The sequence below is a fragment of the Neovison vison genome, chromosome 10, assembly GCF_020171115.1.
Source record: "Neovison vison isolate M4711 chromosome 10, ASM_NN_V1, whole genome shotgun sequence".
NCBI classification, from domain to species: domain Eukaryota; kingdom Metazoa; phylum Chordata; class Mammalia; order Carnivora; family Mustelidae; genus Neogale; species Neogale vison.
The window spans coordinates 65,653,231-65,679,169 of record NC_058100.1 but is presented as its reverse complement, the minus strand read 5'-3'; the positions used below and the strand labels follow the sequence as shown (position 1 = coordinate 65,679,169).

The 25,939-nt window shown below is 40.7% G+C and overlaps 1 protein-coding gene across 3 annotated transcripts in view; it reads left to right on the top strand.

The window, feature by feature from the left end:
• LOC122918733 (complement receptor type 2-like) overlaps window positions 1–25,939 on the top strand; it is a 173,475-nt gene that overhangs the window by 14,935 nt on the left and 132,601 nt on the right. The window contains exons 3-20 of one of the 3 annotated variants that reach the window (XM_044267506.1): window positions 786–974; window positions 1,493–1,592; window positions 1,815–1,897; window positions 2,404–2,811; window positions 3,531–3,707; window positions 3,787–3,877; window positions 4,144–4,220; window positions 5,364–5,771; window positions 6,388–6,564; window positions 6,639–6,726; window positions 7,084–7,166; window positions 7,668–8,060; window positions 9,353–9,538; window positions 10,817–11,005; window positions 11,647–11,670; window positions 12,585–12,660; window positions 17,040–17,148; window positions 19,949–20,655. In XM_044267506.1, the coding sequence (XP_044123441.1) occupies window positions 786–974; window positions 1,493–1,592; window positions 1,815–1,897; window positions 2,404–2,811; window positions 3,531–3,707; window positions 3,787–3,877; window positions 4,144–4,220; window positions 5,364–5,771; window positions 6,388–6,564; window positions 6,639–6,726; window positions 7,084–7,166; window positions 7,668–8,060; window positions 9,353–9,538; window positions 10,817–11,005; window positions 11,647–11,670; window positions 12,585–12,660; window positions 17,040–17,133 (2,843 nt within the window). In that variant the 3' untranslated portion in view covers window positions 17,134–17,148; window positions 19,949–20,655. Of the gene's footprint in view, window positions 1–785; window positions 975–1,492; window positions 1,593–1,814; window positions 1,898–2,403; window positions 2,812–3,530; window positions 3,708–3,786; window positions 3,878–4,143; window positions 4,221–5,363; window positions 5,772–6,387; window positions 6,565–6,638; window positions 6,727–7,083; window positions 7,167–7,667; window positions 8,061–9,352; window positions 9,539–10,816; window positions 11,006–11,646; window positions 11,671–12,584; window positions 12,661–17,039; window positions 17,149–19,948; window positions 20,656–25,939 lie in introns of those variants that run through there. The other 2 variants (XM_044267507.1, XM_044267508.1) reach the window with 2 other exon arrangements.

Sequence of the window (25,939 nt, the reverse complement as noted above, 5' to 3'; positions counted from 1 at the left end):
TGGCATGCATATATATACACATATGTGTGTGTGTGTGTGTGTGTGTGTGTGTGTGTGTGTGTGTATGTGTATATATATGCCAGGCAATATATATACTTGACAAAATTAGCTGTTTTCTTAATAAAAAACAGTATTGATCAGTTTTAAATCAATTGACTTGAAAAGGCTGTCAAATCATTAGAAAAATATGGATCTATCTATAAACATTTATTAATCTTAGAGGTAGGGAAGGTCTTAAGAGAGTCACAAAATGGGGTGACCATGGAAAACAAACCTTTAGAAAGATTTAGATAGATCTATATGTACTGACATGGAAAAATATAAACCGATTATTAAGCAAAGAAAAGGCATAGAGTAATATGTATTAAGTACATGTACATACACGTGCTATATGTGTATATATGTAACACATATAGGATCCCCAAAAGGTATATTACTAATGTCTGGCAGAATGACCCCCCTAAATAGTAATATGCTACTTTTGGTGCAGAGAATAGGCTATGGGTAGGAGGAGAGTATGGGTGAAGATGAGCTTTTTTGGGTAATTGAAATTTTTTTAAAAGGCAAATGTAATTCATGTAGCTAAAAATGAAAATGTACAATTTGTGGTATAAAACATATACACTTAAGCCACACCTGTCTGATCTTTAAAAAGCTGAGTTGAAAATTAATGATGACTGGTTATCATAGATCATATGTCATATATTTGGATCTGTGTAAGTAAAAAACTAGATTGCAAAGGATGTATCATCTGATGGCCTTTTTCCTAATGTGTGTGCATGAAGATTTCCCCCAGGAGTGTCCACCGCTTCCTGCCATCTCCAATGGATCTCACACAGGGGAGGGGTTTGGCCCCTTTGCCCCAGGATTATCTGTGACTTATAGCTGTGAACCTGGTTACTTGCTTGTTGGAGAAAAGACCATTAGATGTTTGTCTTCAGGAAAGTGGAATGCTGTTATTCCCACATGTAAAGGTACCTACACTTATAACCGATTTTAAGAATTTGGACTCTTGGGGCACTTTGGGTGGCTAGTGGGTTAAGCCTCTGTCTTCAGCTCAGGTCATGATCTCAGGGTCTTAGGATCAAGCCTCACATCAGGCTCTCTGCTTGGCTCTCTGCTCTGTTCCTGCCTCTCTGCCTACTTGTGATCTCACTCTTTATCTGTGTGTCAAATAAATAAATAAAATCTTAAAAAAAATAATTTGGACTTTTCTGGGGTGCCTGAAGAGGTAAGCCCCAGACTCAGCCAGGTAAGCCCCAGACTCTTGATTTCAGCTCTAGTCATGATCTCAGGGTTGTAAGATTGAGCCCCAAGTTTGTTTCCACGCTGATTATGGAGCCTGCTCAAGATTCTCTCTCTCCCCCTCTTGGCTCTTCCCCCCCAACTCATGCACATGCTCTCTCTCAAATAAATAAATAAATTTTAAAAACAGAATTTGGGCTATTCTGTTATTTGCCACATTTTGCTCATCTTTGACTTATTTCCTTAGAGGCAGAGTGTGAACCCCCAGGACCATTTCTCAATGGACGGATAAAGAGCCCTCCAAGTCTTCGGGTCGGTGCAACTGTGAACTTTGACTGTAATGAAGGGTGAGTGTCAGAAGGGCCTTGGAGATTTAGTTCATCTGGTTTATGTGTGCATGGTGTGAGCTGTGACAACTGCCGAGGGCTCCTCTGTGAGAATCCAGGAGTAGCCTACGGTGAGGCTGGTAGAGAGAATGCTTATAAAGGGGTTGATACACATCAGTTATGTGAATTTGCCTTGGATTTTAACTGCAACAGCTACTGCTTAATAGTCCCGTCTGCCTCCAGGTATCGGTTACAAGGCCAACCTTCCAGTCAATGTGTAATTGTTGGACAGCAGGCTTCTTGGACCAGGATGCCAGAATGCAAAGGTAGGTTAGAAAACTGTGGTTTGCAATGACTACCCTGGTCCTTGAACAGAACACTTCACTCTTGTCTTAACGAAAAGCTTTTTGTTCAGTCATTACTATACAGAATTTGATAAAGCAGAGATCTCACATAGACATCTGGAGGAGTATGGTCTTTCACTAAAGCAAACTTCGGCCACCTCCTTATTCCCTGGTTACTCAAGGGAAACAGGGTTCCTAGGCTCTTCTTTCTCTAAAAGCTCTGTAGATTTGCCAGCCAGGCAGGGCACAAAAAGAGGATTGTATATTCAGTAGAAGAAATCAGAGGATCACCCCAGTAGATATACTCAAGAAAAAAGTTCTAAATCATAATTTTAGCATTATATTGCTATAGCTGTCTTGATCTGTATATTACAGATTCAAGTATCACTGTCCCTGAGCCTAGGAGGGCCCTGTGGTACAGCAACATTCGAGGCATTCTTCATTTGCAGTATAACTGCAGTCTTGTCATTTCTCTCTAATTTCTCTAGAAATTCTGTGCCCGCCACCTCCTTCTATTCTCAATGGAAGACCTATAGGAAGCTCTTCAGGGAATATTCCATATGGAAGCACAGTCACTTATACTTGTGACCCAGACCCAGAGAAAGGAGTGAGCTACAACCTTATTGGGAAGAAGACTATCCATTGTATCACCAACAGTCAGAAGACTGGGATCTGGAGTGACCCTGCCCCAAGCTGTGAACTTTCTAGTTCTGCTGTTCAGTGTCCACCTCCCCAGATCCTAAGAGGCCAAATATCATCTGGGCAGAAAGAACAATATTCCTATAATGACACTGTGGTATTTTCTTGCTCACATGGCTTCACCCTGAAAGGCAACAAGGCAATCCGATGTACTGCCCAAGGCACATGGGAGCCATTGGCACCAGTCTGTGAAAAGGGTGAGTATTCCAATACTCAGAGAAGGTGCTACTGTTTTTTTTTAAGTGTTAGAGGATAGGGTTATGGATTTAAGCAGGACTTACCCAGTTTCTAGTCCCCTATATTCTACTACGTATGGTGAATATAAGCTATATAGCTTTTCTTACCATCACCCCACCACTATTACTTCATTTTGTGGGAGTATCCTTGGAGGAAAAGCATTAGGGATCACAGAGTTGCCTCTTTCTTTAAGGGGAAAAATACTGTTTGTTTCAATAGTAATTTTTTTTAAGGGAAGAAAGCAAAGTCCCCACCCCAGGGATGTATCCCATTAAACACACAGGAGATTATTCCTTTAAAAAAAAAGAAGAAGAAGAAGAGGAAGAGGAGGAAGAGGAAGAAAGAAGAAGAAGAAGAGGAAGAAGAAGGAGGAGGAGGAGGAGGGAAGGAAGGAAGGAAGGAAGGAAGAAAGAAGAAAGGAAGGAAGGAAGAAGAAGAAGGAAGGAAGGAAGAGGAGGAGGAGGAGGAAGAAAGAAGAAGAAGAAAGAAGAAAGAAGAAGAAGAGGGGGGAGGAGACAGGAGAAGAATTAGAACTGAACAAAGTCTTCAGCACCCTAAGTGCAGGAATGAAAAAAAGATGAACCGCTGATCTAAAATTGTCCAAAACTGAGCTACACATTAATGATAATTGCTTGTTTCTTTCTGTTCTTTATATGAGAAAATTTTTCTTTTCCTTCAGAGTGCCAAGCACCTCCTAAAATCCTCAACGGGCAGAAGGAAGATGGACACATGGTCCGCTTTGACCCAGGAACATCTATAAAGTACAGCTGTAACCCTGGCTATGTGCTCGTGGGGAAAGAATCCATCCGTTGCACCTCTGAGGGGGTGTGGACACCCACTGCCCCCCAATGCAAAGGTGCCAGGCTTTGAATGCAGACATTTTATGGTTTTGAGTTTGCCTTGAGCTGATTTCTCATCCAGGTCTCTTTTCTTAGTGGCAGAGTGTGAACCTATAGAAGAGCCAGTCTTTAACAAACCACAGGATCAATTTATTAGACCAGATGTTAACCCTTCTTGTGACGAAGGGTAAGTGAGTGCTGTCTCAGCCTGAACCAGGTCTGGCTTATTAGTGCGCACTACAAGCTCTGTGGTCTGCATTTATCTCAAAGAGTCTTCCTTGTCGCTTATTCGCAGAAGGGTTGATTGCGCTATGGTTGTGTGTATGGAAACACGATGGATGGGTGCTGCTGATGCTAGCTACATATTTGTCCCTATTTTTTCTTGTCCTAAAAGTGGTGAGTCTGCTTTTAGTAGTCTCCAGATGGCAAAATGACATGACTCTTTGTCTCTAGGTACCGGTTAGGTGGGAGTGTTTATCAGAAGTGCCAAGGTGCAATTCCTTGGTTTATGGAGAATCGCCTATGTGAAGGTGAGTAGCCAAAGTAACGGAGAACCTGACACAGTGTGAGATGTACACGTTTCCTGGGAGATTTCTGTTTGAGGCCGCGTTATGGGAATACGAAGATTAGATTCTGTTTGATTAACTTTGTCAACAGTTCTAGTCGCACGGTTTTGTTGTCTTTCTGCTGTCACCGCTTTCTACTTCATCGCATGCCAATCAATTTAAATGTATTTCTGGTTCTCTCTTGTGATTTGGGAGTTTAAGAATAAGGAGGATAATGAGTATATGAGCCACCATCCTTAATTGGGGGAATGCTGTAGTTTAGTGGAGAGAAAGGGGATTAGTGTGGGATCTGAACTCAGATTTGCTTAATTTGAGCTGGGGCAATTTATGTAACTTCTTGGAAATTCCAGTCTCTTATCTGGAAAGTTAAACTGAGACTCAAGACTTCAATGTTATTAAAATTAAATGGTATTATCTCCCCTTCGTAGATGAGAAAATTACCTGTCAAACGTAGATGCTCAATTGACAGCGATTCTTGGCTAACCTATCATATCACTTCAGCACAAAGACGGTACTCAGAAAAGCTTAATTCTACCACCCCCCATGCCTTTTATTCACTTATTGGTTCTTTTAAAAACAATGATTTTAATTACCAACTTACTACTGGACTTCACTGCCTCACAATATGGTACTGATGAACATGTTAACTTTTATTTTTTTGAAATTATTATCTACTTGGTTTTGCACTTTATTTTTTATTTATTTATTTTTTACTGTGTTACATTAGTCACCATACAGTACGTCATTAGTTTTTGATGTAGTGTTCCATGATTCATTGTTTGCGTATAACATGCAGTGCTCCATGCAGTCCATGCCCTCCTTCATACCCATCGCTGGGCACGTGTTCACTTGTAACAAAGATTTCCATTATTAAAATCTTTGCTATGATGTCTGTTTAAATCAAGTTTTATATACATAATGAGCTTTGATGTAACTCCTATCATCAAAACTCATCCATATCCTCCAGGAAACCTGATAACTACAGGTTCGTAACCAGCTTCATTTCTCTTATTTGGTGTCTCCATTTCTCTTCTTTGATGTCTCTGTCTCTTCTCTTTGGTGTGTAATACTGGAGCAGAATTCTACAGTAAATTCTCATCTCTCCAGAAATCACCTGCCCACCGCCTCCTGCCATCTCTGATGGGACACATACAGGGAGTTCCTCAGAATATGTTCCATACGGAACCACGGTCACCTACACATGCAACCCTGGGCCAGAGAGCGGAGTGGAATTCAACCTCATTGGGAAGAGTACCATCCATTGTACAAGCAATGACCAAGAGAGGGGCATCTGGAGTGGCTCTGCTCCTGTCTGCAAACTTTCCCTCCCTGCTGTTCAGTGTGTACCTGCCCAGGTGGAAAATGGATACAAGACATCTGGGAAGGAAGCCCCATACTTCTATAATGACAGTGTGACATTCAAGTGTTATCATGAATTTACTTTGAAGGGCAGCAGTCAGATTCGTTGCAAAGCTGATGGCACCTGGGATCCTGAAATACCAGTTTGTGAAAAAGGTAAAGACCCAAAGGGGAAAATGAGGTATTTACTCCTTTATTCTTATTTATTAGTTCCATCCCAAAACTAGAGTCATAGAAAAAGGCAAAGGTACACAGATTACTATCCCATTTCTTCCATTCTCTGATCAATGTCCTATGTGGTTTTTATATGTTCTTCATGTAAATGCCCCCTTGATCAGGGATCTATTCAGGGTAGATAATGAGAGGGCCTTTTTATTATTAATTATTATTTCAAGTTTTTATTTAAATTCCAGTTAGTTAACATATAGTGTAATATTAGTGACTCAAAATTTCCATCGACACCCAGTGCTCATCACAAGTGCTCTTCTTAATCCCCATCATGTACTTCACCCATTCCCCCACCCACCTCTCCTCTGGCAACCATCAGTTTGTTCTCTATAGTTAAGAGTCTGTTTCTTGGTTTTCGAGAGGACCTTTTTAAAGGTGCCTGGCTCCTGCAAAAGAGCAGAAAACATTTGGTAATTAAAGCTTCATAATCTTTGGTTTAAAAGCTGCAGGTTTTCTGCTGTCAGATGTTGTATACATAATGTTCTTGAGTATAAATTCCTTTTGTTGCTGTTGTTGGTATTTACGTGGGGAGTTTTCTCTTCAGGCTGCCAGCCACCTGTTGGGCTCCATCATGGTCGGCATACAGGTGGAAATAGGGTCCTCTTTGTCTCTGGGATGGCTGTAGACTACACCTGTGACCCTGGCTACTTGCTTGTGGGAAACAAATCCATTCACTGTATGCCTTCAGGAAATTGGAGTCCTTCTCCCCCTCGGTGTGAAGGTACTTTCAGTTGCAGAGTTGTTTTTCTATGTGATATCAGGCATGCATAAATAATTCAAACTTTGCTCTTCTAGAAGCACCATGTCAACCTGTGAGAGAAGATTTTCAAGAACCTCCCATTCATTCACATGTGATACCAGTTAATACATCCTGTCAAGACGGGTGAGTATGAGATGGTCCATTCTGAAAAGGGATCTCCACCTCATTTCATGCATTAATTCTGTTCTCAACTTGTCTTGGTGACTCCCTCTAGACATCCCTCATTATCACACTCACAGAGAATGTGGGGTTCCAAAGGTCTAACTAACATCTTTCTCTTCTGTCCTTTCTTGATGTGGAAATGGCTTTGCTGTGGAAAACTCTGTGTCTAAAGTAGTCTTCTTGCTTGAAGGATCAAGAGTTTTAGCTCTTGTCTGCCAAAGCTCTTATTTAGAAGAGCCCCTGTATCTGTGGTTTGAGGAAGCTAGGTTACAGAGATGTGATGCTGGGAAAAAGAAATGCATTATAATCTCTCTCTAGGTACCAGTTGACCGGACATACTTATCAGAAGTGTCAAGATGCTGAGAATAGGATTTGGTTCCAAAAGATTCCACTTTGTAAAGGTAAGTTAGAAAAAAATTATTGGTGGGACAGTAGGAGTTAGAGAGGGAAGATCACTGAAGAACTAGCCTTATAACTATCCCAGTAATGTACGTGTTCTATTTCATTGTACAAAGATAAGAAAAATCTTTCTGTGTTTGGTCAGCACTGGCATTGGGGGAAAAAAGTCGCCAAGTAGGAACTGAGTATTTGCCATACATCTGCTCAAGATTTAAGAAAAAAAATTATATATATGGCCTATATTTCTAGTTTATGGGAACATAGCTACATTTATTCCTTTCTTAATACTTTGTTCTCTGAATTTGTTTGAAATGAATATTTATTACTCACATAGAGAATTTAATAACACTGTTTTAAAGGAAGCATCATCTGGGTTCAAAAAATCTAAATTATTTTATGGTTATGTGTCATACGTGCAGTTGCCTAGTTTCTTTTTTGCCTGACTGAAGACTGTCCACCTTGGTGTGCTAGCTGAAGCAGAATTTCCTAAATCTCTTCTGCAGTAATTCACTGTCAGCCTCCACCCACAATTGACAATGGAAGGCCCAGGGGCGTGATGGCAGAACCTTTTCTATATGGAAATGAAGTCTCTTATGAATGTGACCAAGGATTCTTTCTTCTGGGAGAGAAAAATATACGATGCCTAAGTGATTCTGATGGACACGGATTTTGGACTAAACCTCTCCCAAAGTGCTTAAAATCTCCTCCTGTAATTCACTGCCCTAGCCCAGAAGTCAAACATGGGTACCAGCTCAACAAAACTCGTTCTTCATATTCCCACAATGATACAATATATGTCGCCTGCAATCCTGGCTTCATCATGAACGGCAGTCACGTGATTAAATGTCATACCAATAACAAATGGGTGCCAGGTGTACCGACTTGTATCAGAAAGGGTAAGATAGGGCATCTGGGTGGCTCAGTTGGTTAAGCAACTGCCTTTGGCTCAGGTCATGATCCCAGGGTCCTGGGTTCAAGTCCCACATTGGGTTTCTCCTGTTCTGTGGGGAGCCTGCTTCTTCTTCTCCCTCTGCCTGCCACTCCCCCTGCTTGTGCTCTCTCCCTCTCTCTGTCAAATAAATAAATAAATCTTAAAAAAAAAAAAAGTAAGATACTCTAAGGAATATAATATGGGGTGTTGCCCAGAATGAAGAAAAAGGACTTTGAATCTGCATTGACCATTCAAACTACAGAAAACATGTAAAAGGCAATCACATTGTTTTATAAGATACCTTCCTTGTCTACTCATCTGATTTTTTTTTTCCTTTCCCTTTCTAGGTGTGTTGAGCAAAAGTACTTGAGAAGATAATGGTTAACTTCCAAATTTATGGAGTCTCTAATATTTATTCTTTTTACTAATTTAGAAGTAAAAACAAAACACATACTTTTGGGAGGGCAAGTGTTTGGCAATAATATTGCTTGATAATTAGATATTTAAGGCTGTGAAACCAGTCAAAAAGAGAACTTTGGGTTTTCGGAGGGGAATGTTGGCCTTCAAACCCATCGATTTGTCTTTCTTGTCATTTTACGTATCATTTGGCAGTTTTATTCTTGTCGGTAGCTATCTATAACAGAGGCTGCCAACTGGTGCCCCAAGAACTGAATTCAGCTTACCAGAATGGCTTTCTTTGGCTAGCACAGTAGTCTCATCTTAAGTCAAATCCATCTCACCCTAAGTGAAACCCATCTGAAGTGAATCTGCATAGCCCAAGATAAACAGTGAATATGTAATACAACGAGGGACCCCCTTTGTTTTCCTGCAAGACACCTATATCTTGAACCAGGAAATGGCAGCCATTTTTAGGACAGATGGTCTCTGGTTTGTCATATTTGGTGGCTTCACTTTCTGGTTCCTGAAGGCATTGGCGTGTGAGACCCTTAAACTACTCTCTTTGCTATCTTGAGAGAAAAGAAAAAAATACTATTAGCTGATAGATTACAATCGTGGGTCATGACCATTGACGTTTCATTATGTTACTTTTGATATTGTTCTTCAGCTCCCATATGAAATATGGAGGCAAAGCAAATTTCTGTCCAGTGCTCCTTGGTTTAGGTGGAATGAATATTTCTGGATACCAATTAGTTAGCTTGTTTCCTACCTTCTTTCAGTATTGCTATCACCCACAGACAGTGTTGGTTATATGTTCCTCTGTGCTAAATTAAAGATCCTTTTTTATTGATGTCTAAGCTTTCTTAGGATGTCAACCTCCACTTAAGATACCCAATGGAAATCATACTGGTGGAGATACAGCTCGATTCTCTCCTGGAATGTCAGTCCTGTACAGCTGTGACCAAGGCTACCTGCTTGTGGGAGAGGCACTCCTTCTTTGCACACATGAGGGAACCTGGAGCCAATCGGCCCCTTATTGTAAAGGTGTGGTGTCTATTATTCTCCTGTTTTTAAATCGAATTTCTCCCAAATAGATAGTGAGTTAGGTACTTTCAACTGAAAAGAGCCAAATAAATGTACTAATTGGATCCTTTAATTAAATGCATTTTTTAGAAGATTTTATTTATTTATTTGACAAAGAGAAATCACAAGTAGATGGAGAGGCAGGCAGAGAGAGAGAGAGGGAAGCAGGCTCCCTGATGAGCAGAGAGCCAGATGCGGGACTGGATCCCAGGACCTTGAGATCATGACCTGAGCCAAAGGCAGCAGCTTAACCCACTGAGCCACCCAGGTGCCCCTAATTAAATGCATTTAATTGGATTGATTCAATTAGATGAATACATTAATTAGTCTACCACAAAATAAGAAAAAATGACTTAGGGTGTAGCTTATCTGAGGAGTGATCACTTATGTAGCCCTTTAAATATAGAAAAATGAAGTACTTATACAAAATAAACAACTAAAATGCAGGTTGAATTTACCTGTGGCTGTAGTTACATTAAGTGTTCATTTGACAAAATACTGATAAAAAGCACAATGATCTTGTCAGTGTATTTCCTCTAAGTGGTGGTGGAATTATGGGTATTTTTTTAATAAAGACTTCAGAATTTCATTTTCTTTAACATAGTGCATATGAAATAGGGGTAGCGAGTTAATATCCAATATTCATCAAGCACTTTTTACCAAAAGCCAGAAATGGTACATATTTTACATGCATTGTCTCATTAATCTTCTTGAGAACCAGATGAAGTTGGTGCCGTTATTATACCGATATGACAGATGAGGTCTCTGTAGCACGGAGAGATCCGTAACCTACCCAAAGTCACACAGTGGGGGACGTCCTAGAGTCATGATTCAAATCTAAAAACCTCCCACTATTGCCTCCTGTGCTTCGAGATGAAAGAAATAAATGAGGAAGTACGTTCACCTATGGACAGTTATAGTAGAGCAGATGAGACAGTCATTCAGAATTCTTAATATAACCCACTCTCTAAGAGGCTGTTAAAATTATCCGACACTGTTAGTTTAGAAACTAAAGCACAGAGAAGGAAAGTCTGGCTTAAATTACCTAGAGGTGATTGAGATGGACGGTTGTCACAGAAGGAATCTGCCTAGAATGTCCTTTTGTGTTATCACAGCGAGGCTTTCCTTACTGAGAATGAACCAAATTGGTTTCCTAAACCTTTCATTCAGGGAAGTATCTACTTCCTTGAGAAAAGGCTAAAATATGGCCCGGCTTCAATTTGCTTCCTTTCATTTCAGAGGTAAACTGTAGCTCCCCAGAGTATATGAATGGAATCCAGAAGGGTCTGGAGCCTGGGAAAATGTATCAGTATGGTGCAGTCGTCACTCTGGTGTGTGAAGAGGGGTATACCCTGGAAGGCAGTCCCCAGAGCCAGTGTCAGGACGATCAGGGATGGAACCCGCCCCTGGCTGTCTGCAAATCACCAGGTAACTGCGAAAGTCTTCCGGGCTCGTACTTGTCTCCCTGGAGAGAAGAGAGCTAGGAGTATCTGTCGATGTTAGGTTTTAAACTGATATGGGTCTGTGACCAGTGCTACAGTAATGGACTCATTTGAAGTTAGTGGTTTATTCTAGAAAAAGCAAAACTTTCTGAGGATGGGGGAAGTAAAAAAGAAAATAGAGAGAAGTACTAACTTGCAAGGTGTCACGTTATTAATCTTACATTTTGAAGGGGGTCATTGCTCAGATTTCCATTGCTGAAACTTGATTATTTATAAGTACTTACCAATTTGACAAGGACCTCCAAAAAATATGGTGAACAACCTGTTGTAACAGTTACTACTTGCCTTCTAACCTGAGAAATCTCTGATTGTAAAGTTGAGTGTATTGGCTTTTTTCATTCCTGAACTACCCCAACTTAACAGTGTTATTTTTTTAAATGTCCAGTGAATTGTTACATAATAAAATGAAGGAAGAGTGCATGCAATCCAGGGCCTCAATACATCTTTTTAAGGAGATTCTGAGAGAAAGAAGCTGAGTGTTGTGTTTAGGGATATTACCGTGGGACTTTGGGCTGCACTGAAGTATGCAACTAGACTAATATTTTTGTGATTTTGTGTTCTCCTTAGCCTCACTTGCTCCTCTTCTTAGTGGTAAGTTTTCTTAAATATTTGAATTAATTTTCTAATGATGTTTTATAAAAAAAAATATATGTATCAAATTTGAGGCCTTATATCCTGTCTCTTATTTTTCCTTTTCACTTTAACTCCTAGGAGATTATCATTTTGTTATCTTAAGGCTCTTTTAATATGAAGGCTCTTTTAATATTTATATATAAGGCTCTCTTCATATTATAGACAGACACTTTTGGATAGAGTTGAATAAATTTTTTTTCAATTTATTTATTTTCAGAAAAACATTATTCATTATTTTTTCACCACACCCAGTGCTCCATGCAAGCCGTGCCCTCTATAATACCCACCACCTGGTACCCCAACCTCCCACCCCGCCCCCCCGCCACTTCAAACCCCTCAGATTGTTTTTCAGAGTTGAATAAATTATTTAAAAAGCCAGCTACTTCCAATAGCTTCTTTTTTACTTCTAGTTTTTCAATTGAAAGTTGAGTTTATGTTAACTTTTGGTCTTTTGCATGATTTGGTACTATCAAATAAGCTATCTTATTCTGCAACAAAATATATTTTCCAACTGAGACTTAAATGTTGTTATGCCAAGTCGTGGGATCCTTGTGTCCTGAGCTCCTAATATCATCCCAGTAATGAGAATATTATTAATAAAACTGAAAGGGAAAGAAAAGCTCAAGAGAAACTTGACTGCAGCCCCTGTGATCAAATGCTTAGTGCTTTAGATTAAATGTGGACTGGACTGAATCAGAAAAAACTTAAGCCCAAGTATGATTATTTAGGAGTGTAACATTTATATGGCTAACAAAGGATAAGGATAAAGTCCCATAACAATTTCCCCACCATTGGGAATAGCCCCACAATCACTTCAAAGGAACATAGGGCCCAATTTTCTGGCATTTGATTCTTGCTGTTTTGATTTCTAGGTCTTTCTGCAGGTTCGGTACTTCTTGTATTCTTGATTGGTGTCACCTTATGCACAATATTAAAACACAGAGAACGGTAAGTTCAATGCATGCTTGACCAAAGGGCACAAAAGATTTGGTTACTTGCCTGAAACTAAACTCAGAAGTACAAGTCATATGACATGAACGTTATAGTGTAGAGTAAGAAATCTTGTGCCATATAGAAGGAAGCCCCCTCTGTGAGAACTTTAAAAATATTAAGCACTTATTTTATTTGAATGATGTTTATTCGGATGACATATATTTTAAAAATCTAGAAAATAGAAAACTTAAAAATCCCAGTGGTAACAACTGCAAGTGTTTTGATATATTCTTATCTGATCTTAAATATTCTTTATCTTTTTCTCTTTTTGACTGGAATTTTGAAATGACAGTCTCCTGCTTTAATTTTTTAAAATTTGGCTTCATCTCTTATATCTTTATGTTTTCTTTTTAGTTATATAATAGTATATTGTTCTATGTATTTCTGTATCATGAAAATTATGGGTTGCTTCCACATTTATTTTGATAATAAAGGTACAAGAAACACCGTTGAATAAGCTTTTTTCTATATCTACTTATTTCTGTACCATTTCTAGAATTACTAAGGGTAAGAGTATGAGCATTTAAGATGCCTAATCAATATTGCCAAATGACTTTCTAAGAAGTTTGTCCTAATTTGACCATATGTCAAATAATCAATATATTTTGATATGTTGTGTTTCTGGACTTCTCTTCCTGCTGTACTGATTTCTCCTTTCATCACAAATTACTTTATGTTCAATTAATATAGCTTTCTATAGTTATAATATATAGTAGGTTGAGAACTCCTTTGCTATAATTGTTTAGGATTTCCCTTTCTATTCTCTTCTGTTTGTTCTAAACAGGTGATTTTTAAAAATCATTTGGCATTTCCAAAAAACATATGTTGTGATTGCATTTAAGTCTATAGATTAGTCTGTGAGAAACTGACATCTTTTCTGTAATGTGTTCCATTCAGAAACATCTGAGGCCTTTCTATTTTTGAAATAATCTTTTCTCTCACTTGGTGGTTGTTTTCGTGACTACTTAAATATATTACTAGGTTTCTATGCTTTGTTATATTGTGTTTTATTATGCAGAAATAAGATATATATTTCTATTTTTAACATTGATTTTTAAAATTATTTATTTATTTTATTTTATTTTATTTTATTTACTTATTTTACACACACACACACATCCCACAAGGTGGGGAGGGGCAGAGGAAGAGGGAGACACAGGCTCCTCACTGAGCCGGAACCCTGACATGGGGCTTGATCCCAGGACCTTGGGATCATGACCCAAGCCAAAGGCAGACACTTAAAGACTGAGCCACCCAGGTGCCCCAAACATTAATTTTTTAAACATTTTAATCTACAAAGTAATATTGCCATAGTAGGTCATGTGGTATTTGGTGGGTACACAAAGCAAGTGCTCAAGTAAAGGGGAATTTTGATCAGAAAAAAAAAAATTCTATAGTGAAGGAAATGTCTCAAGCAAGCTTCAAGATACTGTGGACAAGGAGAAAAAAGTATTCCAAGTGGAAGGAGCAGTTTTAGTGAAGACCCAAAGGCTTGTCTTTCCATCAGGTATTATAGGAACTATGTAAGCAATTTGATGTAACTGTATGTGATGGTGACTGTAGGAGAGGGTGGTATAGATTTGGGTGTAGGGATGGCATAAAAGACTCTTCCGACCCATAAATCCTGTGTCAGAACATTCTGATAAGTGCAAAGGATGCCATTTTAGCAAATGAGACCATCAGGAATCAACCTGGGAATGTTCTGTATGCGCAGGTTCTTGAATCTCTCTATACAAGCTAGTGTTAGGGAGATGATTAGGTGAAGCTTTACCAAGTCTCAGGTAACTTCCAGTGGGAGGTGACCAAGTCAACTCACCCCAAACAGGTCACCCATAAATGCCAGCAAAATTACTTTAACATGCCAGGTCACCTGGCTTATGCCATCAGTGCCATCTGGCACATTGTTCACGGTTGTAAAACACCTGGTGTAGACATTAGACAGGAAGGGGTTACATTGAAACTATGTAATGATGGCACCTGTGAACCTGAGGGGTTTGTTCTAAGCCCGCCAGACCTGGGCACCTCAATTCACAGGGGCCTTCACAGTTACATCAGATTGCTTATGTAGTTCTTATAATACAATGGTCTTAGAAGGGTCTACACTTATGATATGCTTTAGACTGTAGTGTTGACAAAAAGATGTACCATATAACCCTCGTTTTGTGATGTAACATATAACCCTCATTTTGTGAAAGACTTCAGGAAAAAAGGGTGTTTTGTGAGCAAATAAGATTGGGAAGTACTACATGCAGTATTTTTCTCATGAAGATTCACAGTGACCAAGAGTGTATTTAAAGTCCTACAATAAAGAAAGATGTTTGGTTTTATTTTTAAACCAGAGTTCCCCAAGCTAATTGGACCACAGAACTCTTTTTCTCCTATAATGCATTCACATCCCATGGAACTAATGTTTCATTTAACAGTCACTGGGGAATCTAGAAAGATGGGTAGGAGCTAGATCATCAAAACCTTGTATGCCATGACAAGGAGTTGGTGTTTGTCCTGTAGGATCTTAAGCAAAGTAATAATATGTCTAGATAGGTATTTTCAAGAGGAGGGGCAGGACTGCGCTTTCAACAAAGCAGCAGTGATGGGGATCAAGAGGTATCGGCCCTATTAAGAAGAGTGGAATAACTTGTGAGGAGCGGAGCCAGTGGTACACCAAAAAGAGGAGAGGGACAGTTTTGTAGAGAAAGATGAGTTCAGTTCTGCCCTCTTACTTTGGGGCACCCACGATGTAGGACTCAGGAGGGGAGCCTGGGCTCAGGTAGGTAATATTTAACTCACATTTGAAGCCTTGGGACCAAGAAGAACAAAAAAGGTAAAAACAGGGATGAGAACAGGTCTCAGAAGGACAGTAATGCTTAAAAGAGAGGAGAGGGAAGGAATAGTCGGAGGTAGGAGGAGAATTAGGAAGGAGGATTTTCATAGAATTCAAGGAAGAAGAGGGTCTTAAGAAAAAAGGGTTGCCATTTACATGGGTTTCCTCACAGGAAATCAGAAGATAATTTTAGCTAAGTTACTAAAAATTTAAATAAATAGAAAATGTGGTCTCTGTCTCTTTCCTTTATGCTACTAAGTTTGTTATCAAAGGCATACACATGTAGGAAACTGGCGAACTTTAGGTATGCCTATGAGCTCAAATAATTTGACGTTCCTGGCAGATTATTAAGTTTACAAATAGGATTATATCAAGTACTATATTTAATTGCCTCCTTTGATGCAAACTAAACATGTATGTTAAGGTACATTCCTAGGCTTTACTTACTCATTTTATTTCCAGTTTGTAACTGATTTTGTAATTTGTTTTCTGATAGTTGATATAGATACTTGAGCTGCCTTAAATACTCTCTATAAATGAGATGAGAGTCACTGAGAAATTTGTCTAAGTAACAAGATATGTTTAAAAGCCACCCAAACATTTGGGAGACACCACTTTTTTTTTTTAAGATTTTATTTATTTATTTGACAGACAGAGATCACAGGTAGGCAGAGAGGCAGGCAGAGAGAGAGGGGGAAGCAGGCTCCCCGCTAAGCAGAGAGCCCGATATGGGGCTCGATCCCAGAACCCTGGGATCATGACCTGAGCTGAAGGCAGAGGCTTTAACCCACTGAGCCACCCAGGCGCCCCTGGGAGACACCACTCTTAATGTACACTGCTTATAACCTACCTATAAGCTGACCTCTTAAATATATATGAGCAACATACTCTAAGTACCCTTAGCAGAAATCTTTCTTCTTCAGTAATTTTGTAATACCTTATTTCAGAGTTCTACATGATAGCGTAATTGCATTTTATTTTCTCTTGCTCATTTTGGCTAAGTGGTTTTAGAAGCACAGTAAAGCATGTGGGCTTTCAAGGAGTGAAAGTAAAATTGTCCTCTTAAAAACTATTTCAAGCTTTTAGTGCTATCAAGTCTAAGTAAGGATTCTGAATTTAACATCAAATATAAAAACTTCCCTTTAAATCAGATTGGAGGACTATGTCCCCCAAAAGGTAAGTTTGTAGTCACATCCTAAAATAAAAGCTTCTTTTTGATTTATTTTTCAAGCTGAGGCTCATGGTTCTAAATCCCTGAAGGTCTTGGATCTGAGGTAAAGCTACCTAGTATCAGCTTCTGACTTGGACACTTGGCATCCTAGTAAATTATTTTTATGGGCCTTTCCAAATAATAGGGGTTATAGTAATTATCTTTATGATAACAAAATGAATTATTCATGAGAAGTATTTAGTTATCATGTGATAGGAATTATGGAAAACAAACAACTGTGACCTATTTGTAGTGATCATGGCCAAGAAGTAAAGAGTTTACTTTTTTCCTTTTTCCATCCAGCAATTATTATACAAATCAAATCCCTAAAGAAGGAGATCTTCATTTAGAAACACGGGAAGTATACTCTATTGATCCATACAACCCAGCAAGCTGATCAGAAGACAAACTGGTATCTAATGAAATTGAAGTATTTTTATTCATTTTTATGTTAAAATGTCTCCAATTTATATTTACTAATTTTCATAGTGTTAAATATATATGGTTCTGTTCCACACATCTTTAGTAATCATGCACAGAGATTATTAACTTATCTACATCATAGTGCCAATTAATGTCCCTGTTTTTTTAATTCATTCATCCATTCATCAAATACTAAAACCTATCATAATAATTAAGAATAAAATTAAAAAGATGATACGTGTTTTGAAGAGAAATAAAGCAGGAGAAGGAGCTAGAGAAGTTGGGAGAGAAGCCCTCACTAATAAAATGGCATTTGAGCAAAGACTAGGATGAAGGAAGGAATTAGCCTTACTGGTAGTAGAAGAACATCCCAGAAAGAAAGAACAGCAGGTGCAGAGACCATAAGGTGGTGTGCGCCTGGTGTGTTGGAGGCACAGCAAGGAGACCAGTGTGGCCTAGTATGGACTGACCAAGGGAGAGAGGGGCAGGGATAAAGGCAGAGAGGTAAAGGGAGGAAGAGAACAAGGCTCATCATATAGAGTATGCTAGGTCATTATAATGAGCTTGGTGTGTATTCTGAGATGGAAACCAAAGGATGGTTTTAGGCAGAGAGGAGAATGATCACCTTAACTGCTGTGTAAAGAACTGAGTGTAGGAAACCAAAGGTGGAACCTCAGGAGCCAATGAAGACTTGATCACAATAATCTAGGTAAGAAGTTGTGAGTAGCCACAAGTAGGCTGATGAGAAGAGGTCAGTTTCTGCACGTATCTTTAAGATAGTGACAGGAGGTTTGCTGACAGTCGTAAGGCAGGAAGCAGTAATAATGGCAGGGTTTTTTGGTCTGCTGACCGGAAGGATGGAATCATGATTAATTATGATGACTGACAATGTGAAAAGGCAAGATTAGGGAGAAAAAAGCAGAAGTTTCACTTTGAAGATGTTAGAAATGAGATATCTAATAGCTGTCCAAGGAGAAGTATCAGGAAGGTAGTTGGGTGTACAAGTCTATTTCAGAGAATGGGTCTTAGGGCATAGATATGGGCTTTGTCAGCATATGGATGCATGTAATAATGAGATCAAATAAGATGAACAAGGGGATGAGAAGGGTTAGGGAAAAGGTCCATGTGCCAGGCCTTGGGTCCTTCCACATCAGAAGACATGGAGTATGAGAAGGAACCAACCAAGGAGTGAAGAAGCAGCCTCTGGTATAGGGGAAGCAGCCAAGAGCATGGTGTGGTAGAAGTCATGTGAAGGATGACATTTAAGGAGGTGGGAGTGATCAACTCTGTCAAATGCTGCTGATGGACCAAGAGCAGTAGTGAACACTGACCACTGTGTTTAGCAGCCCAGGATTTGTTGGTGAGCTTGACAAGAATGATTCCGGTGAAGGGTAAGGAGGCAAACTCCTGATTGAATTCAGCTTAAGAGAGAATGAAAGGAGATAAATTGGCGATCTCAACTATAGACTCCTCTTTCAAGGAGGTTTTCTACAAAGAGACATGGTAAAGGGAACAGATGGCAAGACTAACAAGTAAGGTCAAAAGAACTATCCATTAAAAATGGAGAATCCGCAGTCAGGCCACCATTTCCATACGCTGATGAGCATGATCTACTAGGAAGTGAGGAATGATGACAGGAAGGAAAAGGAAGAATTGCTGGAGCAACATCTGGGTAAGCAAGAAGGGAGGGGATCAAATGCTCCAGCTGGAGAGGCAGAGCTTAGATCACAGTGTGGCCTCCCTAACAGGAGAGAAGGTAGAAGATACAGGCATAGACAAAGGCAGGGGGAAGCCGTGATGGCAAATGCATGTGAGGAAAATTCTCTTCTGACCACCCTGTTTTCTCAGTGTCTAGAAAGCAAAACAGTCACCTGAAAGGAAGATTGGGAAAGGAGATGGTAGGGATTTAAGGAGAAAGGAGAGGGCACTAAAGAGTCACCATGGGGGTTGAAGACTGAATGATGAAGAGTAGAGAAAACAGGACTGACAACATGAAGGGTCCCCTGATGTCCCCAGGAGGAGTGGGGGTGAGCATTTGGAGGTCTGCCATGCCCAGGCATTGTGCTGAGCCTCCCTCCTGCCTTGTGTCGGCCCTCATTACCGCAGTGAAAGGTATTAGCCCAAGGGAGCATATAACATCCAAGATGAGAACCAAAGCTAACCTATTGGCTACAGTCTCAGAATCAGTAATAGGCAAAGGTTTGAATTCAAGCTCAAATCTGTCTTCAAACTGCTTTCTCTTACATAGTCTATAAAGTATAAAGATACCACCTCTGTCCTCCTGGAACTTATTTTGATACAGAAAAAAAAAAAAAGACACTACATGCCATAGTGTAAGAATAATTACTACAAACAAGATAAAGAAAAACTGCTGTGGTTGCTGAGGAAGAAAAGATCGCCTGGTGCTGGGGAGTTCTAGAAAAACAAAAGAGAACAGGGGAGACCAGGCCAGAGTGATGTATAAACCCAAACCACGGGGGCGTCCAAAATAATGCTAGTACTTAAATATTTGTTGAATGAATGCATGAGTAAGAATGCAACTCTTGCTTCGATTTCTCCCTCATTTATTATTCTTTGTATTTATCAAAATAAACTTTATTATTTGCTTCAGATCATGTTATCTGAAGAAAGGGGCCTCTTTAAAAAATATATCTTCTAAGAGGCTCAATGCTCTATTGGTGATGGCACTTAGAGTTGGTACATAGAGAAGGTGAATGCTGTCATTATTTAAACTTTGAGTTACACCCCTGCCCTTCATGCTGCCTCCTGACAGAAACTCTCTCTTTCAGTGTGCCTTCTTGTTTGGAACATTGGTTGGGAAGAAACCATTTTCATCTCCGCAAGTCTAGGCGTATGGCCTCAGCATCAGGGAAATGACTTCATAACTATAATTTCCCAAATGCAGTTATTCTCAAGCAGAATGAAGAAAGTTCACTTGAGAGTAAAGAAGGGAGCCCAGTTTCACCGCCACATGCTCTTCAAGGACTTTCTGAAGCCTCACCCACAATATGCTTGACATCAGGCTATAGCTATAAACCCATAACTCCAAAAATAACACCATTTTAAGGAAGGTGCTAGAAAGAGCTGTCCTCTAACGCCACTCTTCTTATGCAATCAGTATACTTACTGTTATCACACACTTCTGGTTGTAGTGTGGTTTTAATCATTTAAGCCAAGTAGAGAATATTTCATGTTGTTATGAAATACTTTTGTTGAGAAGTCTAATTTTATTTTAATCATACATCTTGCTCTCATATGGCTGAATATTTCTCTTTCATTTCCACTTGGTTTGACGGGTTTTTTTCCCCCCACGTTGCCTTTTCCCTAATCAGTAATTATAATTTGCACAATTTTTTTTCCATTATGAGAGTCAAGTTTTAATTGTACAGTTTTGGTGTACAGATGCAGGCTTTGGAGACTTCTTTGGCAGTTCTATCAGAGCTTTGGTTCCTTTAAAAATCTGTATAGAAGTGACTCAAATAAATTTTATCTTTTAACAAAAACACTTGCCTTATGTGATTTTTTTCTGCTACAGTGAATGAATTCTTAGGGTTTTAACTTTTATGTTTTTATTTCAGTTCCATTTAGTGAGGGTTTTTAGAGTTCCTCATTTAACATTTATGCATTCTGGATCTCACCACTTTGTTGTTTCAGCCAGTTCTCAACCCACAAACTCTGTTCCCTCATCATCAAGTTTTTCTCTTCTATCTGTCCATCCAACATCTTTCCCCAGCCCTTCTCCACCACTGTCAAAATCCGAATGCCAATTTTCCTTGGTCTACCATTTATACTACTGAGAAAATAAAATCTTGCTCACTGGCTACCACAAATTTCTCTCATCATCTTCTCCTAGACTATTCTGTTTGGCATCTTTGAGTTTTTAAAATATATACAGAACATAAAATTTACCATCTTAACCATTTTTTAAGTGTACAGTTCAGAAGCGTTAGGTATATTCACATTGTTGTCCAACAGATTTCCAGAACTTTTTCATCTTAAAAAGTTGAAATGCTAACTCTACATTCCCCACTCCCTCCAGCCCTCAACCAGCAGCCACCATTCTACTTCCTGTCTCTATGAACTTGACTACTTTAAATAGCTCATATAGGGACGCCTGGGTGGCTCAGTGGGTTAAAGCCTCTGCCTTCGGCTCAGGTCATGATCCCAGGATCCTGGGATCAAGCCCTGCATCAGGCTCTCTGCTCAGCGGGGAGCCTGCTTCCTCCTCTCTCTCTGCCTGCCTCTCAGCCTACTTGTAATCTCTGCCTGTCAAATAAATAAATGAAATTTTTTTTTTAAAAAAAAGCTGATATATGTGGAATCATACAGTGTCCTTCTGTGACTGGTTTATACCACTTAGCATAATATCTTCAAGGTTTCTCCATGCTGAAGCCTGTGGAAGAATTTTTTTTTCAGGCTGTATAACACTCCACTGCATGTATAGACCACATTCAGTTCACTCATCTATCAATGGATATGTGGACTGTTTGCACTTTCCAGCTCTTGTGCAAAAATGCTGCTATGAACAGTGTCGTGCAAATAGCTCTTCATGACATTGCTTTCAATCCTTTTGGATACATACCCAGAATTGGGATGCTGTTCAGTATCTTTTATTCATTCATAATCAGTACTGTTTTCATTCCTTAAATTAATCTGCTTGTTCACCTCAAGCCATCTACTCCATCTTACATTCATCTCTATTCTCCTTCCTTCTCTTAGCAGATGATGAAAACATCATCGGGTAACTTAACTCAACCTCCACTCTCCCCCCCCACTGTCACTCACCCAAATACCCATCTCCAGCCTGTATAATTTCCTTAACTTCTGTGAGTCTAGGGACTGTGACAGGGGTAAGAGCAGAGAAGGTTATTGTGAGGTGGAAACTAGAACTTCAAGGAATGAGGGGAGAAAGCAAATGTCGGGATATCTGTGCAAAAAGTGAAAATGAGTGTGTGTTCTGATAGCCTGTGATGTGAGGCTGGGGAGTTGGATCTTCTATTCCCTTTTGCTCAGCCCACTATGCTCTGGCATCTCCTTCCATTGCTCTGTGGAGACTAATTTAAAAGGATGGTATCAGATTCTTGAGAGCTTGGTATTGGATAAATTAAAGAGGAGATGTGACAAGGATCAAAATAAATATTTCTTGCAATAGAGTGTTGGGAGAGAGCCTCATGGAAACTGCTGGAAAATGAGAAACATACTTAGCTTTTAGGGCATTCCCCTTATTCAACTGGTGAGAATAGGAGCTGAGACTTGAGTACAAGTGATAAATGAAGTAAAACCATATTCTAGAATGTGTGAGCTGGGGCTATTCACACTCAGTGGTATACATTTGCTGGACTGTGTGTATGGGGGGGTCTCCCGCATGGGATGGAGCCCCACATCAGGCTCTATGCTCAGAAGGGAGCCTGCTTCCTCCTCTCTCTCTGCCTGCTTCTCTGCCTGTGATCTCTGTCAAATAAATAAATAAAATCTCTTTTTAAAAATCCTAATTCAATCACAACTGCAAAACTCCTCTTGCCACGGAAGATGATGTAGTCACTGGGCTGGGAATTAGGAGCTGGACGAGTTCGGGGGCCATTATTCAGCCTACCACACACTCTCATTTCTCTGGACTTTGAATGCTTAACCCCCTGCTCCAAATTTGTCCCCCACATTTTATATCAATAAATCGCACCATCATTCATTTTGAATGCTGAGGCCCACTGCTGCTTCCTTTCTTTTCCTCACCATTCACTTTAAGAAAGGGAGTAACCAAAATCCAATGCATGAATAAGTTTTGTGGATTCTGTCTCTGATGTCTTAATTGTCCACTTAATCTCTGGTCAAGGCCACGGTCATATTTCACCTGGATGATAGCAAAACCTCCTTGCTGGTCAGCCCCATTCCCTGTTGCCTTATTCCAATCCAGTCTCTCCGCAGTATAGACAACTGTATTTTTAAAATGCAAATCTGATTAAGTCATTGTTTAAAAATTGTTTTTCAATGGCTTGGTATATCTCAATTCAACATAAAGGAATTGGTTCTTCATATTTCCAGTACACTGCACATATTTGTCCAAAATTGTGGCTCTAACACAGAGAGCTGGCATTTCGTTCGCTGACCTACCCACGCGGATTCTTGCAAAGGGGCAAAGCCACGCAGGGGCGTGTGAAAGCCGGGCTGGGAGAATCACCGCCTTTAGCCGGGGCCACCCATCCTCGGCGCGGACTGCTTCAAGGAGCTGAAGCACCGCCAAGTTTTGCTCCTGTAGATGCGTCCCTAAGGTGGTCGGTGAGCGCCAGATTCGCTGGAAACAATGCAAATGAGGAGTAAACAAGACCTCGCCCATTAAGGGGAAGCTGCGGTCAAAGGCTTCCGTCTCGGCCTCCCCGCTGCGCTCCCCAGATTCTGGGAGCAGAGTGCGTTGTCTCACCTCTTCGCCTCGCTCCCTGCGCTTGCCTTCGAGGTCGCACCTACTTACTCGAGTCCTGCGGAGGATGGCAGCGTCTTCTCGGAGCAGCCTGCAGCCTCTCGGGCCGCCGGGGCCCCCTCTCTCCGGCTCGCGAGGAGCCGTCCTGGCGGTTCTGGTGCTGCTTGCGCTGCCGGACGCCTGGGGTGAGACGCGGGGCTGGGCTTTCGGGTCCTCGGGGTGGCGCGCAAAGGCGGGTGGGCTCTGGGGTCCCCGTTTGTGCGGGGACCCCGGTGGCCTCCGGGTGAGCGAGGAGTTGCCTCCTGCTGGGGGCGCTGGTGTGGTGCCAGCCGGGAGCGCGCAGGTGCTCGGCAGGTGCCGCCGGTAATTACCTGCTTTGGCGTTAACGAAGCCCCGCGGGAGCAGAGTGGAGTGCTGACCTCAGCGAAAGAAAGGGTGGTGGGAAATGCGACTAACCTGGGTTCTAATTTTAGCAAGTTCTTAAGTGTGAGGAAAGTTACTACACCTGTCCGAATGGATTTCCTCTTCTGTGCGGTGGCAAACACTGATTTCCACCTCATGGTAGTGTTATTGAATGGCATAAAGCGTGTCGGGGTCTAGCACAGAGCCTGCCACTTATTCATGTTCTATCCCCCAGCCGTTACTTCTGCCCTTCGTTCACCAGGGTGTTTGGACAAGCAGTCCTGGGGGTGAAGTTCTCACCTTACACTGCCCTGCATCAGACTGCATTCACCCGCCCGCGCCCCCAACCCACCACAGACACTCACGGAGAGCCTTCGTTTGCACAAATCCCATGGCGGCACTTGGGGTTGGAAGGGCGAGCTCCTGGGAAGCTCCAGGGCCCTCGCTGTCACAAGCTGCAGACAGAAGGGAAATGTGAGATGTTTACACAGTGTGGTATTTTAGTCATGCAGTTAGTACAAAATATAACCTGTTACAACTATTTGGAAAGTTTGTGGAGGCATCTTCCTGTCCTTCCTTCCCTTTGAATAGGTAAACACCTTCATTTAGAATCCTTCTCTTATTTTTGGCCTTCTGAGAAGTCTTCTTAGTTTGCTTGGACTCCCTGGCAACATCTTAGTTGAAATGAGAGTCTTGATTGCTTTTGTCCGGCCTCTTCTTGGCGACTGATTTTGTTCTCCACTGTCACTAGACATTACACATTCATTACTGATTGTGCCTTCTCTTCTAAGAGAGGAAGGAACAAGGTAAAACCAAGTTTCCACAAAAGTTGTTATTAGGGACGCCTGGGTGGCTCAGTCGTTAAGCCTCTGCCCTTGGCTCAGGTCATGATTTCAACATCAAACTCCTTGCTTAGCAGGGAGCCTGCTTCTCCTTCTTCCTGCCACTCCCCCTGCTTGTTCAGTCTCTCTCTCTCTCTCTTCCTCTCCCTGGCAAGTAAATAAGTAAAATCTTTTTTAAAAAGCTGTTGTTGGGGTGCCTCGGTGGCTCGGTCAGTTAAGCGGCTGCCTTCGACTTGCCTTCTGCTCGGGTCCTGATCCCAGGGTCCTGGGATCGAGCTCCGCATCCGGCTCCCTGCTCAGCAGAGAGCCTGCTTCTCCCTCTGCCTGCTCCTGCTCTCCCTCAGTTTCTCTGTCAAGTGAATAGATGGAATAATCTTTTTTAAAGAGTTGTTATTAATATTTTATTTCCTTAGACATCGTAAAGTAACCTGTCAAGTGAAGAAACGTGATAAAACCTAAAAGTTTTATTTTCAGAAGAAAGGCATGCCAAGTAAACTAAGCAATCTGTTGTCAGGGCTTAGAAATGTTTGTGAACCTTATGAGTATCTGGTCCTCTTCATACTGGAATGTTAATTGCAAAATATATACAAATATATATTTACTAAGGTTATCATAATAACTTCAAAATGTGAAACAGCTAAACTATCTGGTAATTTACTTGCTAAAGGAATGTAGGCACAGAAAGTGCTGATGGAATGCTGATCAAAGCACTTTGGACGTGATGAGAGAGCTGTGTCTTCAAGGTGCATGCATATGGAAGTTGGGTGGTAGGGTTTTGTGAAATCTCCTTAATTGGGAGGCCAGGGTTCTGGGTTTTTTTTCAGCCTCTGTTACTGAGTGGTTATGTGCCTGGGGTCAGCAAGTCAATAAGTTCCCTGAGTTTCAGTGTCCGTGTATATCAAATGGACATAATTCACATCTGCCAGTCTGAGAGGATTACTGTAAAAAGCAAATGAGGTAGTGTATGTGACAGGGTTACGAAACCTGAAAATCCCCATGCAGATATATGAAGCCATGAGTAGGAACGTCCCTCAAGAGAGTCTAACCGCCACCACATGTCTGTAAAGGGAGACATCTCAGCTTCGGTGATCAGAGAAGGCTGAGTGGGAAGGAGCATGGATTTA